Raw genomic sequence first — 13,499 nt, forward strand, 5'->3', positions numbered from 1 at the left:
GTCTTGAGCACTCTCTGGTATGTGCACCCCACTTAGAAGAAAGTTGCTCTAGAGACCACTAGACTGGTAACACTCATTCAGCAAATTGTTTACATAGGTCTGACTTTACACTGCTGGGGTTCTTCAGGTCAGTAATCTACTGACTCACTAAGCTGCATTATTTCCAGGAAAAATATTGCAGGGAACACAGTTGGAAGAGTGACAGTGTGGAGTACACCGGCAGTTAAGTGACCTGAAGTGTTGCATGATTACAGCCACAGTTTAATGTTGGGACACACCACACTCGTGTTTTAAGGCACACTGACAGACAACCATTCAGACACAGCAGTCAGTAATCGAAAATGATCACTAAATCTATTCCTGCTTGTGAGTATGTGTTAAAGCAAGACACCTTTCACTCTGCACAGGTAGAATGAAAAGAGCTGGCAGGTATTAGTGGCTGCATTCTGCACATGCTCTGGCACTGCGAGTGCCCTATCCCCATGGAGTCTGTTGTGCTGTCAGAAGCTGCCACTGGTTTTGTGTCACCTTTCAGAAGATGTTTTACAAGTGTCTCTCTTCTACTTTTTTTGCCTGTTTCTTGCCTTGCTCATCATTCACTTTTACTACTAATGTTCCAAACGCAGTGCAAGCTTGCAGAAGTGTGGCAAACAAAAACTCTAAGCTTGATGGGTTTAGGCAAGAAAAATCAGCTTGGGGGCTGGTGAAGATAATTAAGCAGCAGCCCGAAGAGGCATCGAGAGCAGCGATGGAAGCAGAGTCCCTGCCAGGGGAGGGCTCTGGCTGTGCAGAGAGGAGAGCGAGCCCCTTCCCAAACACAGGCAGCCCCAGCAGGGCTGCCAGAGCTGAGGGAGCAGAGGCAGGGGACAGCAGGGCCAGGGACTGACCCCCTGTGTCATGGGGGAGAAGCAAGAACAGCAGAGACAGAGGTGAGGACAAGCTTACATGGGGCCCTGAACAGGAAAGGAAAGAAATACATGGGGGTTTTTGCATAGAATCATAGAATAGAAGTATCTATAAAGGGAGCTTGTGAAGGCTGAAAGGAGCAGTACAGGGCACAGAGCAGGTAGGGAACCCCTCACACCAAGCACCCGATGCCTCTGTGCCACCTGCGCTCCATAGCAGGAACAGGCAGAGGACAGGGAGGGTACCCATGGGGCTTGAAACCTCTTTTTTGCAAGCCTGGCCCCAACACCCCAAGGCAGCGAGCACTCACATGGCCCCAGTAACCTCACACAAACAGCTGACTTTACCACAGGCTTTGAACCCCAGCTCAGAGGCCACGACTGTCAACAGTCTCCCCTACGCGTTCCCATCCCAAAGCGCTCCTTCCAAATTGCATAAGGTGACTGGAGTGCTTGCAAAACCACTCAACAGAAGATGCTTTGAGAGCACAGGCAACACTTAGTGCCTCCAGCAGACTTCCACATCTCCCTGGTCACGTCATGCACAAACATACGCGAACAGACTGAGCTACACGTTCACCTATCACTTGGCTTTGTGGGACGTGGCACAAAGACTGGCACATTCTTTGCCATTTTAGCTTTCAAGTGGTTGTTTCATCTTGCAGGAACAGCAATGCTATTGGTAAAAAGCTGAAGCACTCAAGACCCAACTATCCCAAAACAACAGTGGGAGGTTATGTAGCCCAGGACCACAGGACATAGACCTGCTCCTCAAGTCTATGAAAAGAGGGGTGAGAGGCCCAAGTGCCCAGCAAATGCTCAAAGCTGTTCCATGAGCTCCTCACTCCTTGCATGCCCTGAGCCCTGCTGGGACGTTCAGGGCAGGCAAGGAACACAGGGCTACACTCCAAGTTCTTACACTCCCTCTTTCTCCTCCACTTTAATAAAATAATTTTCATTACATTTATCTGAATGCTGAGCTAGGTGAGCTGGTGAGCTCTCACGAGAAGGACGATCAAGAGAAGGTAACTGTTTAAGGGACAGCACAGGGCATCTATGTATCAGGATCCCAACCCCAGCTTTCATCCTGTGCAGCCCAGCATGGATTTCCAGACATGCACCAGCCCTGCGCCATATCCCATCACCTCTGCCCGCACTCGATCGGATACAGGTCCTGTGAACTGCCAGGTGCAGTCAACAGCCCTGTAAATGGAGGGGTACTCGATGCAGACTGGATGTTGGCCACTGGGGAGGCCCCTGTAGGGCTTTTCCTTCAGGTTTGTTTTCAGAAAGTATTTACTGCACCAGATTCAAGACTGTGTGGCTGATTTCACAAGCACGAAGATTTGCTATTTTCATTTATGTCAATTCAACACAGAGCACGCCCATACCGGTTTCATGCTGGTAAAATACTAGGAATTTCTTAGTAAAACCATAAAATAATTTCTTACTTTTTCTGGCACGGTATTCATAATCAAAGCTATATTGCAAAATTACTTGCTTTTTACACAAGTAGAGGGAATGGGCTCACCTAGGGCAAACCACACCATTCGTGCTGGTGTGATGGAAGGAGGGTCCCCCTGCCCAGCTAAGAGCTCACTTCACTCTCCACAAAGTCAAGAATACTTTGACATTAACTGAACCTGGATTTGGCCAAGAGTGATGATAATTCTAAAAAGTCCCAGTAGAAGTTCTGGTCAAAGGCAGGATTTTCAGGAAATGAGCTATTTATTGGAAGGGGAAAAATGCTTTCTGGCCAAGATCAAATTTACTGAGTTTCTTCCTGCACTGTGTTTTGAGGGAGAGAGGCAGAAAAGAGTGGCTGGGAACAGGAGTTCTTCCCCACCTGAGTTAAAACCAAGCTAAAATTTTCTAAGAAGTCTGAGGATATGTGAAAACATCCACTGCTAGCAAATAACTCTGGAAAGGGACCTGTAGAAGTCAATTTACCAGAACCAAGCTGGTCATTCTAGAATAAGTTTTTAAGCAAGTAAAAACATTCAGCTCATGTCAAATACCAGGGGTCATGCAAGGCACTTTCCTTGGTGCCCAAGGACAGCCCACTGCAGCTATAATCGGCCAATCCTCCCGAGTCCCGTCATTTAAATGAGAAAAAATTTATGGTTGTTTATGTAGGCTTCATGCCAAACCTGTTTCTCTGATAAGCTTCTCTTGTGCATTTGTGTCTCACATCCGATTTAGAGTCCTCTGAATACTGGAGACAGCATTCCTTGGATACTTAAAATAAATTAAAAACACAACGTTGAGCTTGGACAGAGGAATGGGAACATTATTCACGTGGCCCAGGCGCTAAGGGCTCTGGGGAATGGTGCTGGGAAAGTAGTCTTTTCAAAATCTTACATTAGTCCATGTATTTAATGATATATAATCCTCAAAATGGTCCTCCATAAACTGTAAATATGCATTATCTGAGCAAGTAATTATTCTCAGTAGCACGCTGCAGCAGCTGTACGGCTTGGCTGCCAGACACTGCAAGTGTTTCCTCCAGCAAAGTCATCTATTCTTGATATAACAACAATTACTTCATAATTTACAAAACTTCTCACTTTTCTAGTATTTCGACCTCAGGATCTCCAAATAATTTCAAAATATTCATGAAATCAACACAGTATCAGCCACGTGAGGTATGTGAGAATAATTATCTCCACGTGGGCAAAGCCAGACAGGCTAAGATGACAAGGAAGCCCGCAGCAAGTGGAGTTAAACCATCTTCTGGCTCACAGAACTGATTTACCCCTTCATGACCACCAACCTCTCAATCTTCTCAGCTAAGAATTTTTTCTCTGTCATTTGCCAACACCCTCTGTCAGAAGAAAGCCTGAAAGACAGAATGCTGAAGTTTGCTGCCACTGTTTATTTTATGAATGTGAAGACAAAATTTAAAAAATACGACCTTTTCTTCTGATTTGTTGTATAGCAAGACTCTTACAAGAAATGGCTTCTATGCACCTGTAAGAAGTAAAAGCACCCTTAAGATGAAGAAGTGGCAGTGAAAATCATTGATCTGTAAAATTAATTTATAAGACAAAATCCCAGGCTGCTTTATGGTGTGGAACATCAATGAGTTTTCAGGCCATATAGATATCTCTCCCTGAAATAAGCAGTAAACAAACAATTAGTTTATTAAGGATGAGTTAATAACCTAGCCTGGATAGGAGGCATGGATGAGGTGTAAAGCAAGAGGGTCCTTTTCTTAGACAGCCCATGAGGCTGAAGATAACAGAAGTGGCAAAACTAGATTTCCTCTTCACCCCGTGTCCTTTGCAAGAGCTCCTGCCCTCACTGGGCAGGACCTGCAGGGCAGGAGTGAGAGGCGGGCATGTGGCCCAACGAGAGGCGAGAGGAGAGGTCCTGCCACCATGCTGCCGCGTCACCAGGGGAAGGGACAGAAGTCCAAGACTGGAAACAGCAGGAAAACAGGTAACAGGAATAAGTACAGAAAGCTATTCAGTTATAGAAGCACACAGGCAGTTTGGAAAAGGAGCTTTGCTGGTGAGGAAGGACAGAAGTTTCCACGGCTGCAAAGCTGTACAATCTCACCTCCTTGGTAAAGGGGGTGATAAGCTGGCAGCAGCCTGGAGTCTTTAGATCCTGGGAACTTGGGGATCCAGGAAAAGCCTAAGATATGCACACAAGTTAAAATGGGAAATGACTGGGGTACAGTAAGATTTCAAAGAGTGCCAAAAGCAAGGGGGCAAGCTCACTATTTCCTGGAGAGAAAAGGTACTGACATGCAGTTAAAATCTTTACCAAAGAAACCCATTGTGCTCATTTGAAATGAAGAACAAAAGATGCTCACTCAGAAACAACAATGAAGTCTGAATTCTTCAATAGCTGAGCAAGCACATGCCAGAGCAAACGGAAGCAGAAAGAAGGGAGAAGAAAAAGTCAGGGGAGATGGAAAGCTGGCCTTCCCTTCTTCACAGGAGATGCATCAGAGACAAAACCCAAAGTTCAATCCTTCCAACACACAAGGAAAACAACCAGGTAATGGCAGCCCACAGATCACACTTTGTGTCAGTCCAGAGCAGTAGTGGCGAGATCCACATATCCAAGGGAAGACAGATATGATGGGAGAGTGTCCAGGTGACGTGTTTAGAGAAACAAAACACATGAGCACGGACATATTTGTGTACATGAATGAGTTTGTGTTTGAGGACCAAGTTTACCCAGACAGGCACCAGAAAAGGTTGTGGGACTTCAGTCACTAACTGGTTTAGTGATGCCATATAGAGACACAACATATTGCAGAAACTTAGATCATTAAAATTACAGGAAGCCAATCGTGTCTATCTACATTCATTTTCTTTTTCACTTTTTTCCTTCCACCTGTTTTTTCTTTTGTTTTTAGGTAATACTTAAAGATTACTGAACCTGGAAATAGGAAACAGAAACATCTGTTGATAATGTCAGTGACTTGCCTGGGCTCTGTTCTGGATTATCTGGATTTCTTCCCCTTTGAGAGATGAACTCAACAGCAGCCCAAGGGAACATTTTCAAGAAATCGAGATGTTTTCTTGGAATACATTTTAAGTGGTTGGAGGGGAAGGCAAGAAAGTGGGGAAAAAAAAAGGGTAGAAGGGAAAGATAAAAAAATGCACGAGATGTGAATTTCAGACTAAGACAATCAAGATAATAGAGGCTGATAAGGAAATAGACAAATTTTAGCAAATCTTGTTACACTAAACAATAGGTGGCATACCAAATACACAAAACTATGCAAGAAAGTGGTTAGGTTCTCCGTAGTTTTTACAGAGAAATAAAAGAGGCAGAAACCTTGTTAACTGGGTATTTTTTATACTTCACGTGTTTTCCAAACCCTGAAGGGATCATAGGTGCTGTCAGTAATTGGTTCCACACTATGAATACAAAAATATTGTGTGAGGAATATATCTATGGTCAATCAACACAGAGAAAAGTTTCCATTGTCAGTTGACAGGCAATCCCCACCAATTAAAATAACCATCAAAAGCCATGCATTTCATGCTGGAATAATTAATAGCAGAATGCAACTACTACCTTTCAAGGAAACGAGGAGACAGACACAAACCACTAGCCAACTACCGTTCGCATGCCCTCTAATAATCAGAAATAGGGAATTAATTGTTTTCAATTTCTCTGTTGGCCGCCTTTCCCCTGGAGTCAGCCTCTAGATCTACCAGTGTTAGCCCTCAGACAAGAGCGATACTCTGTAGTGAGACCCACCCCACCAACAAAAAAAACCGCTTTAGGCATACGCATCTTCAAGCATCTGAGATGTGGTCATGGAAGTAAGGTCCAGGACTGGCCCAATCAGATGAATCACCTTAAAAATCAGGTTGTCTCCTAGAGCTGAACTGACTTCATCTAAAGTAGTTACAGAATTGAAAACCTTTCATGACTTACTTAGTAGTGTCATCTGTAGAACGGACACAGTCAATGGACTGGTCTATGTATCGGAAGCCAAGCACACAGATCAGTGCCCTGCTGGCCAGACCTAGCTGGGACAACAGACAGCAATGTAAAGAAACTACTAAATACCCCTACAATATTAAAAAAACCAACTAAATATGTTCCAAATAAGGGAGAGTTTTGTGTGTCATTCCCATCTCAAACGCTGCTGATTACCCTTTTCCCATCTCATCTTTTTTTGTTTTTCTAAAGCCTGGAATATTATCAGACTAACCATGGATCAAGATAAAGGAAACCTTTTTCTACCAATCGGTATCCAAAGGTACTTGGGCTTTCATGGGCTGGGATCCAAGTTTGACTTTTAATTACCAGAAGACAAGACTACATTCCTCTGTCGAGAATCATTCATGGTTCAGAGTCTTGCGCAAGGTGAACCCAAACCGTCTGAAGCCAGCTGTCATCTCTACCATCCGACTGCTTCTTTTCAAAGCAAGTGCCTCCCTTTCCGTGCGTTTTGGGTTAATGAGTTCGTCTGGGAGGCAGTTGCAGACATACCTGAAATAGCTTTTAACTATTTGTCCTGATAGGTGTCAGAAAGGAAAGCGTGGGGCTGGGGCTAAGCACAGGCTGTAACTTATCCCAAAGATGCAGAATGACTCAGGCAAAACCCTGTGTTCCTGCAGCAGCACTGCAACTTATCTCACCTACGCATCCACACAAACCGCAGTCTCAGTGGCACATACAGCAAACCCTTCAGTCCTTCCTGACCAAACTCATGCCTCTCCAAAGCGCTCGGCTTCTCCCGTGAATCACACCTCAAAGTAACTGCCCCACACGTGGTGCATCGGGACCCACCGCCAGCTCTGGTTATGGCTTGGAAACCACCAAACATTCAAGTGGCCACGAATTCAATCCAAACATGGGGTCTGAGCTGAGGATGAGTAACCATTGCAGTTATGCAAGCTGAGGGCATCCAGCTCTCACGCTCCAGGCCACGGGGGTCGGGGAGGAATGTTCCCACATGCACAGCGCTGAATCACCCGTCGACTTGTCTTCCCCTGAGCACCAGGTATTAGCCAATGGCTCTGGCAGGATTACAGACCAAAAATCCCAAAATTCCAGTCTGCTCTGGTCTGAGAGTATGCGGTTAGAAAATGGTAGGGTGAAGTGTGCAAGGACATCAGCTACCGAGCAGACTTTCACTGCACAGCAGCGCACCCCTCGCAGCACCACTCATTAGCTCCTCTCCCGTAAGAGCTCTGACTGCACCTTCTTGGTGCCCAGCACAGCTGCAGAAAGCAGTAGCAGATCCTGAACCTGCAGCTGAGTCAGCCACAAGGCACTGAAGAGTTAAAAGCCACTGACACACACATATATTTGTACCACCATGATTACTGACTCTAACACTGGTAGACAAACAGTGTAGAATTCACAGATTTAACACTTTTTTTTTTTTTAAACTCTATGTGAAAATGACATTCACAGAGAATTAATTTAAGGCTACAAAGCAAGTACTGGCACTGCACAACGTGGATGCAATAACTCATGCCAAACTTAGAAATATGCTGTGGGGACAGACCAAATACGAATTGAAAATGAACCTTCTACTGGGAATTTGGGTATTTTAAAAACTCACCAACTGCTGATAAATATATGCTGAAGGGACACAGTTCCCTTAAGATGTTCTGTGCCTTACTACCACCAAGAGCAAACAAAGGTTCAACCCAGGGCAGCAAATACGTAAGAGACCATTTCCAGTGTCACAAGGAACTTCTCCCTACAAGCTGGGACATGAGCAACCTCCTATTAATAGAGATCCATGTACCACAGCACTGAGGGGCCTCAGTCAGAAGGAGCTGCTGTCTCCGAGCCTTAATATGAGAAAAAAGGCAGGCTGTGTCCACAATGGACCAATTCCCCTTTCACATCAGCTGGAGAGCACAGGCTGTATTCAGAACTGCTCTTTCTTTTCCTTCTCTCCTCAGGATCACAACAGCTACTGCTACAGTTGTCCCACCTGGGCAGCGCTGCCAGCCCTCGCTGCCATCCCTCTCTGCGAGGCGTGCAGCAACGAGCTGGCACAGTTTGGACAAAGGCTGGTGCTGAGGCTGCAGCAGTGCCAGGAGTAACTGAACTGACAGACCTTTATGAGCTGCCCCTTAACACTAAACTGCTGTGCCAAGCCCCTGTGAGTGCTCTGGTCTGACCAATAGCTACTAGGTAAGAAACGAGCTGCAAACCTTTGGGATTATGCAGTTTGCTTTAGGCTTATGATTGATCTTGAGGTCATTTCCTCTGTCTTAAAACCAGTGGCAAAAGTGCAAATTAAAAGACAAATGGCATGCTCAAACATTTGCCTTCGTGTAAGTGAGCAGAACGTACTTCTGGTTTTTATGGTGAAATATATTCCAGATTTGAGAGCACAGACACTTCAAACTCTTAGCTCTGCAAAGCTACCTACACCCTCAGAGCAAGAAGGAACAAAACTATATTCCTCATTGTGAAGATTCACGTTGCTGCAGCTTCTACAATCATTGCCACTGGATTCAAATTTTTGGCCTGAAAAGATGCTGTGGGTGGCAGTATGATTTGCAAACTGGAGGTACCTGACAAGTTATCTTCTACAACATGTATCAAATAGAGCCCATAAATTCCTGCAGCTGATCACTTAGAGCACACGAGCAATCTAGCAGTATTGCAATTATTCTTCAAGAAATTCTGCATGCTCTGAAATACTACTAAGAGGAATTAGATGATGAGCTCTTCAGGCACACATTTCTCAGCTCTTGTCTTTAAGCAAATCTGCAACTGAATTCCTGCCAAAACTAAAATTTTACACTTAACAGAAGGGACAATGTATGCTGCTGTCTGAACTCATCTCTGTCATTCAAGATTCAGCAAAGTGTACTTACATAGGAGAAATGTAACATATTTAAGCATGTATCTAAGTATTTTGCTGAATCAAGGACTAGAGAGGTTCCACTGGTGTTAGGGCTGACAGAGGATTTAAATCTATACTTAAACCCCATCCTAACAAGCTCCAGTTCTTTTCTCTTAAGAGATTGTGGATAAAGATGCACATTGAACTACTTGATCCCAGGGAAATGAGATCGCTTCGGTTTTCACAGAATTACCTGACCTCTGGGGAGGGAAGAAAAAACCCAAAGCTATCTGAGGAGCATGGCTTTTTGCAGAAGGCAGCAGGGGGATTACACAGAGATGTAACAAAAATTAACTGACAGAACAAAGTTCTGAGATGTTGAACTTGCTCAGTTATGGGAGGAAGGTTCAGCTACTTAAAACTTCACTACTGAACACGTTAAAGAGGCAGAAATGCAGCACGTAAAACCTGTCTGCTAGGTCATTTACTTTTCCTTTCCGTTCTTCTGACCTCAAGCTCTCTGGCAAGATTTCCTTTTTTTGACAAGATCCTGTGCAACTTTGAAACAATTTATTAATAAGTTTTATCCCAAAGTTGCCAGAATCTAGAAAGACAATGAAGATATTTACTATCCAAGCATTTTACCAAAATGTCTAAAGGCTACAGAAGTCTCCTGTTTATTCACTGTATCTCTGAAATATTTCCCCATCTTTCTGCATTCATGACCTCAAGAGCTAACCACCATCACTGCACAAGACCCCTGAGAATCCATTCTCGCACCCTCACACTTCTACACCAGAAAGGCTGGAGTCCTCAGAGGCACCTGCACCTGTGAGTGTGTTTGAGGTTCTCCTATCCCCCAGCGACGGTGCGACATAGGATGGTGGGAGATGAAAAGGACAGCACTGGAACAAGCGCTGCTGTTCTCAACCAGGTCACCCTAACAGAGGGCACTTGGCACTGAAGCCAAAGTCAAACTCAAGAAGTGCCCAAGGACCCTGATTCGGTCAGAATTTCCTACAGAGGGTCTCTCCCTGTTTCTCTGTATAACTGCACTTGCCTTGGCTGAGCTGAAAACACTCACTGCTGAGTGCTGAAATGAGGCCCTTGGAGGCTCCATCACTCATTATCACATTTCAGCCTGAGTGGTCTCCAAACCACAACTCTTCCCATGTGTTTGAAATATTTTATTTCTTTTAATTGTAGCTAGTTACATATCGGGCCATTATTAAATCAAATGTCTTTAGGTGTAGACTTTTTCTTTTCTAGTTACTGCCTTTTACTTTCTACATCTATTATATCGGATAACTGCTTGAGGAGAGTTCAGATCATTCTTGTCATATGGGGAAAAAAAAGGAAAAAAGGCAAGCTTGTGCTCTCTCAGATTCTAGGTATACACAGGAACTAGTGTACAGGAAGTGTTTTAGGCAGAGATTACTAACATACTTCTCTACTCTCCCATCAAAGGCATTAGCCTGTGTGCTACGACCTCTTGTCTAACGATTATCATCAATAATCCCCCAGTTACCTATGTATTGAATCTAAAAGCTTGACTCAATGTAAAACACTTTCCAAAGAGACATCTAGTCTAAATTTGAAAACACAGAAGAAAAGATAATCTGCCACTTCTGCTATTTTGTTCAAGCAGATAATCGTCCTCGTTGCATAAAAACTGTCTTTGATTTCATATCTGAATTGTGTAATTTCAGCCTCCAGAAAAAAATATATTTGTCTCTAGTATGTATGAGACCACTTTCTAATGCTGTTTTATGGTTAAAGTATTTATGAACTTACATCCTGTAATGCTTTTTCAGCAGCTCTACTAGATGTTGCATTGAGGGACATAGTTTAGTAGGTTGATAGGGCTGGGACAAAGGCTGGACTTGATGATCTTCAAGGTCTCTTCCAGCTGAAACTATTCTATGATTCCAAGATGCAATTCCTGCAGGTGGGACCTGCATGCCCCATTCCCAAGGTCTGCATCCACTGGCACTGTCCCGATTCACTCTGGTTTTTCCAAGGACCGCGCAGCCTCAAATAAAGTGGGAAGCAACACTCTCTTTCCAGCTACACTTATTTTGGTACTGTTTCAGAGCAAAGTTGAGAGAAAAAACTCTGCTTTTGACTCACAGCTGAACCTGAGCTTTGATCAAGCGTTTTCACCTGCTCTCAGGCACTGCTGCCACATGAGCAGCACATTCACCTTTTCAGGGCCTAACGTAAGGACAACCCCACACCTTCCCCTTTCGATGGGATGGTACCAGAGGCTGTGTACAGATGTCCAAGCCCTTCTTGTGAAATATGCTGGCAGGCGATAGCTGGCCCCTCCACAGGCAGTACAGCGAGAAGCTCAGAGGCCAACCTGGAGCACTGTTTCCTCATGCGTGCGTGTGACTCACGGAAAGCTGTGTGAATCACGAAATTCCACCGGCACGGTGGGGTGGGGCAAAGCTACACTCCGAAAGGGCATGTCTCAAGTCGCCCTACAGCAGAGGCACACTGGCCACACACAGCTCGCCAGAACACATGGGAAAGCTCACTGTCCTTTTGATGGCTGGGTTTGTATTTTGCTTCGTCCTTACTTCTGCGGAACTTCAGAGGAAATAAGTGACCTGTGTACAGACCCCTGTGGTAGCAAACATGCATTTTGACTACTTAAAAAAACCCACATCTGCCCCAGAAAAGAAGCTGGAATTCACTCATGCAATTAGGTTAGGTTAATGTTGGCAATGAGTCCACAGATATTATCCAATATCGTATTTTGTAAGAACAATCCCTGAAGGTTTGAAAGGAGTTTATTCAAGAACTTGGTAATGATCCAGAGTCATTAATAAAGGTCACTAAATCCTACATCCAGGTTGTAGGTTTCTTTAAACCAGTATTTATCTGTACAACTTCTCAGGAGAAAAGACAACACTTCTCTCACAAGTGAAATTTACAATAGCCTTTTCGTTATCAACTTGCTTGGTTCTATGCCAATAAACTTTTACTCTTTTTCTAATCCTTACTTAATCTTTTTATAAAAAATTTGCACTCATGTTCAGAGCAAATCTTTTGCTGAGTATATGTATGACAAGTGATCTTCAACATCCACGCAAATATTTTCATCTGTTAGGAACCTAAATAAACATGTGAAAAATCACCTGACTCCTGAAAATTGAGCTTTCATACTTCCCCTAAACTCTGTGGGAATTTGTGAGCTCTCCGCAGTTACAATCAAGACATCGAGGAATTTTCCCACTTAAGTTTACAACACTTAAGGCAAACACTTCAGAAAGTGCTGGCCTGACCTCCTCAAGCCCTGTTTCCCCTGGCAAAGCTATGATTTCCCAAAATCACATACAGAAAACACCACTTTCAGATGCATTCAGAATAAAAGAGAAACCTGAAAAAAAGTCCTGAGAACAGCAAGAAGGAGATGGTGAATTACCTCCAAGTTTCTTCTACAAAAATAAAATGTTGCAATAGCTTAAGGTATTTCAACCTTCTTCTATTTGTTCTTATCAAACATAAGAGAACAAATTTTGAACAGCAGTATACACAGAAATGACAAATGTACATGCTTGGCTAGAGTTACATTTGCACATAGAGAGCGAGGGATAATATGGTTTTGGCTGCACAAATTTTATTGTTTTTTGTCTAAAAATGATAAATGCACATTACAGTTTTATAAACACAAGTTATTTAAAATATGCAGTGCTTATAACAGCCAGCTTGAAGCCATTTTTGTAAACACAGCCCTTAAAACAACCAAACGCTGCTTTTCTGGGTTGTTGCTTAGGGAAACACCATTGAACACTTGGAGATGGTAAATAAAAAACAAAACAAAACAAAAACCCTTTCGGAGCAGGAGTCTTGTGTGGGAATTTTGCCTCAGGAAGTAGGCAAGATGAGGTCTCACTTTGTACACGGGTTGCTAAAGGAATATATATTACGAAAGGAAGCCACTTGATAAGGCTACGGCAGATCTGACTTACCACAAGAGCAGCACGTGAAACAGTTGGTATGATAGAGGTTACCCATTGCTTGGCAAGCCTGGCTCGCTCCATACACACCTTTTCCACATTTTATACAAATACCTACAAAAGCAGAAAGAGAATCAAAGTTAGCAACCTCCACTGCTCCTAAAACCAGCTCCAGACTGTTGATTCGTAACACTCATGATAGCCCCATCAGTCCCTAAATCAATGAGCTCCTCGCCCCGAGTAGATCCAAGTATCCAAGACAGCAGCAGCTGCCTTAAGTGAAAAGTAGATCCAAGTATCCAAGACAGCAGCAGCTGCCTTAAGTGAAACAAATAC

The 13,499-nt window shown here is 43.8% G+C and overlaps 1 protein-coding gene across 1 annotated transcript in view; it reads right to left on the bottom strand.

Annotated features, from left to right (window-relative positions):
• Positions 1 to 13,277, bottom strand: part of LOC104273176 (Wilms tumor protein 1-interacting protein homolog) — a gene marked incomplete at its 5' end in the record, with an annotated part of 46,683 nt that extends 33,406 nt beyond the window's left edge. Inside the window, one exon of the mRNA XM_009868411.1 lies at positions 13,176 to 13,277. Within this exon, the coding sequence (XP_009866713.1) occupies positions 13,176 to 13,277 (102 nt within the window). The remainder of the gene's footprint in view (positions 1 to 13,175) is intronic.
• Positions 13,278 to 13,499: the final 222 nt, after the last annotated feature.

This window comes from Apaloderma vittatum, unplaced genomic scaffold (assembly GCF_000703405.1).
Source record: "Apaloderma vittatum isolate BGI_N311 unplaced genomic scaffold, ASM70340v1 scaffold19534, whole genome shotgun sequence".
Classification (NCBI taxonomy): domain Eukaryota; kingdom Metazoa; phylum Chordata; class Aves; order Trogoniformes; family Trogonidae; genus Apaloderma; species Apaloderma vittatum.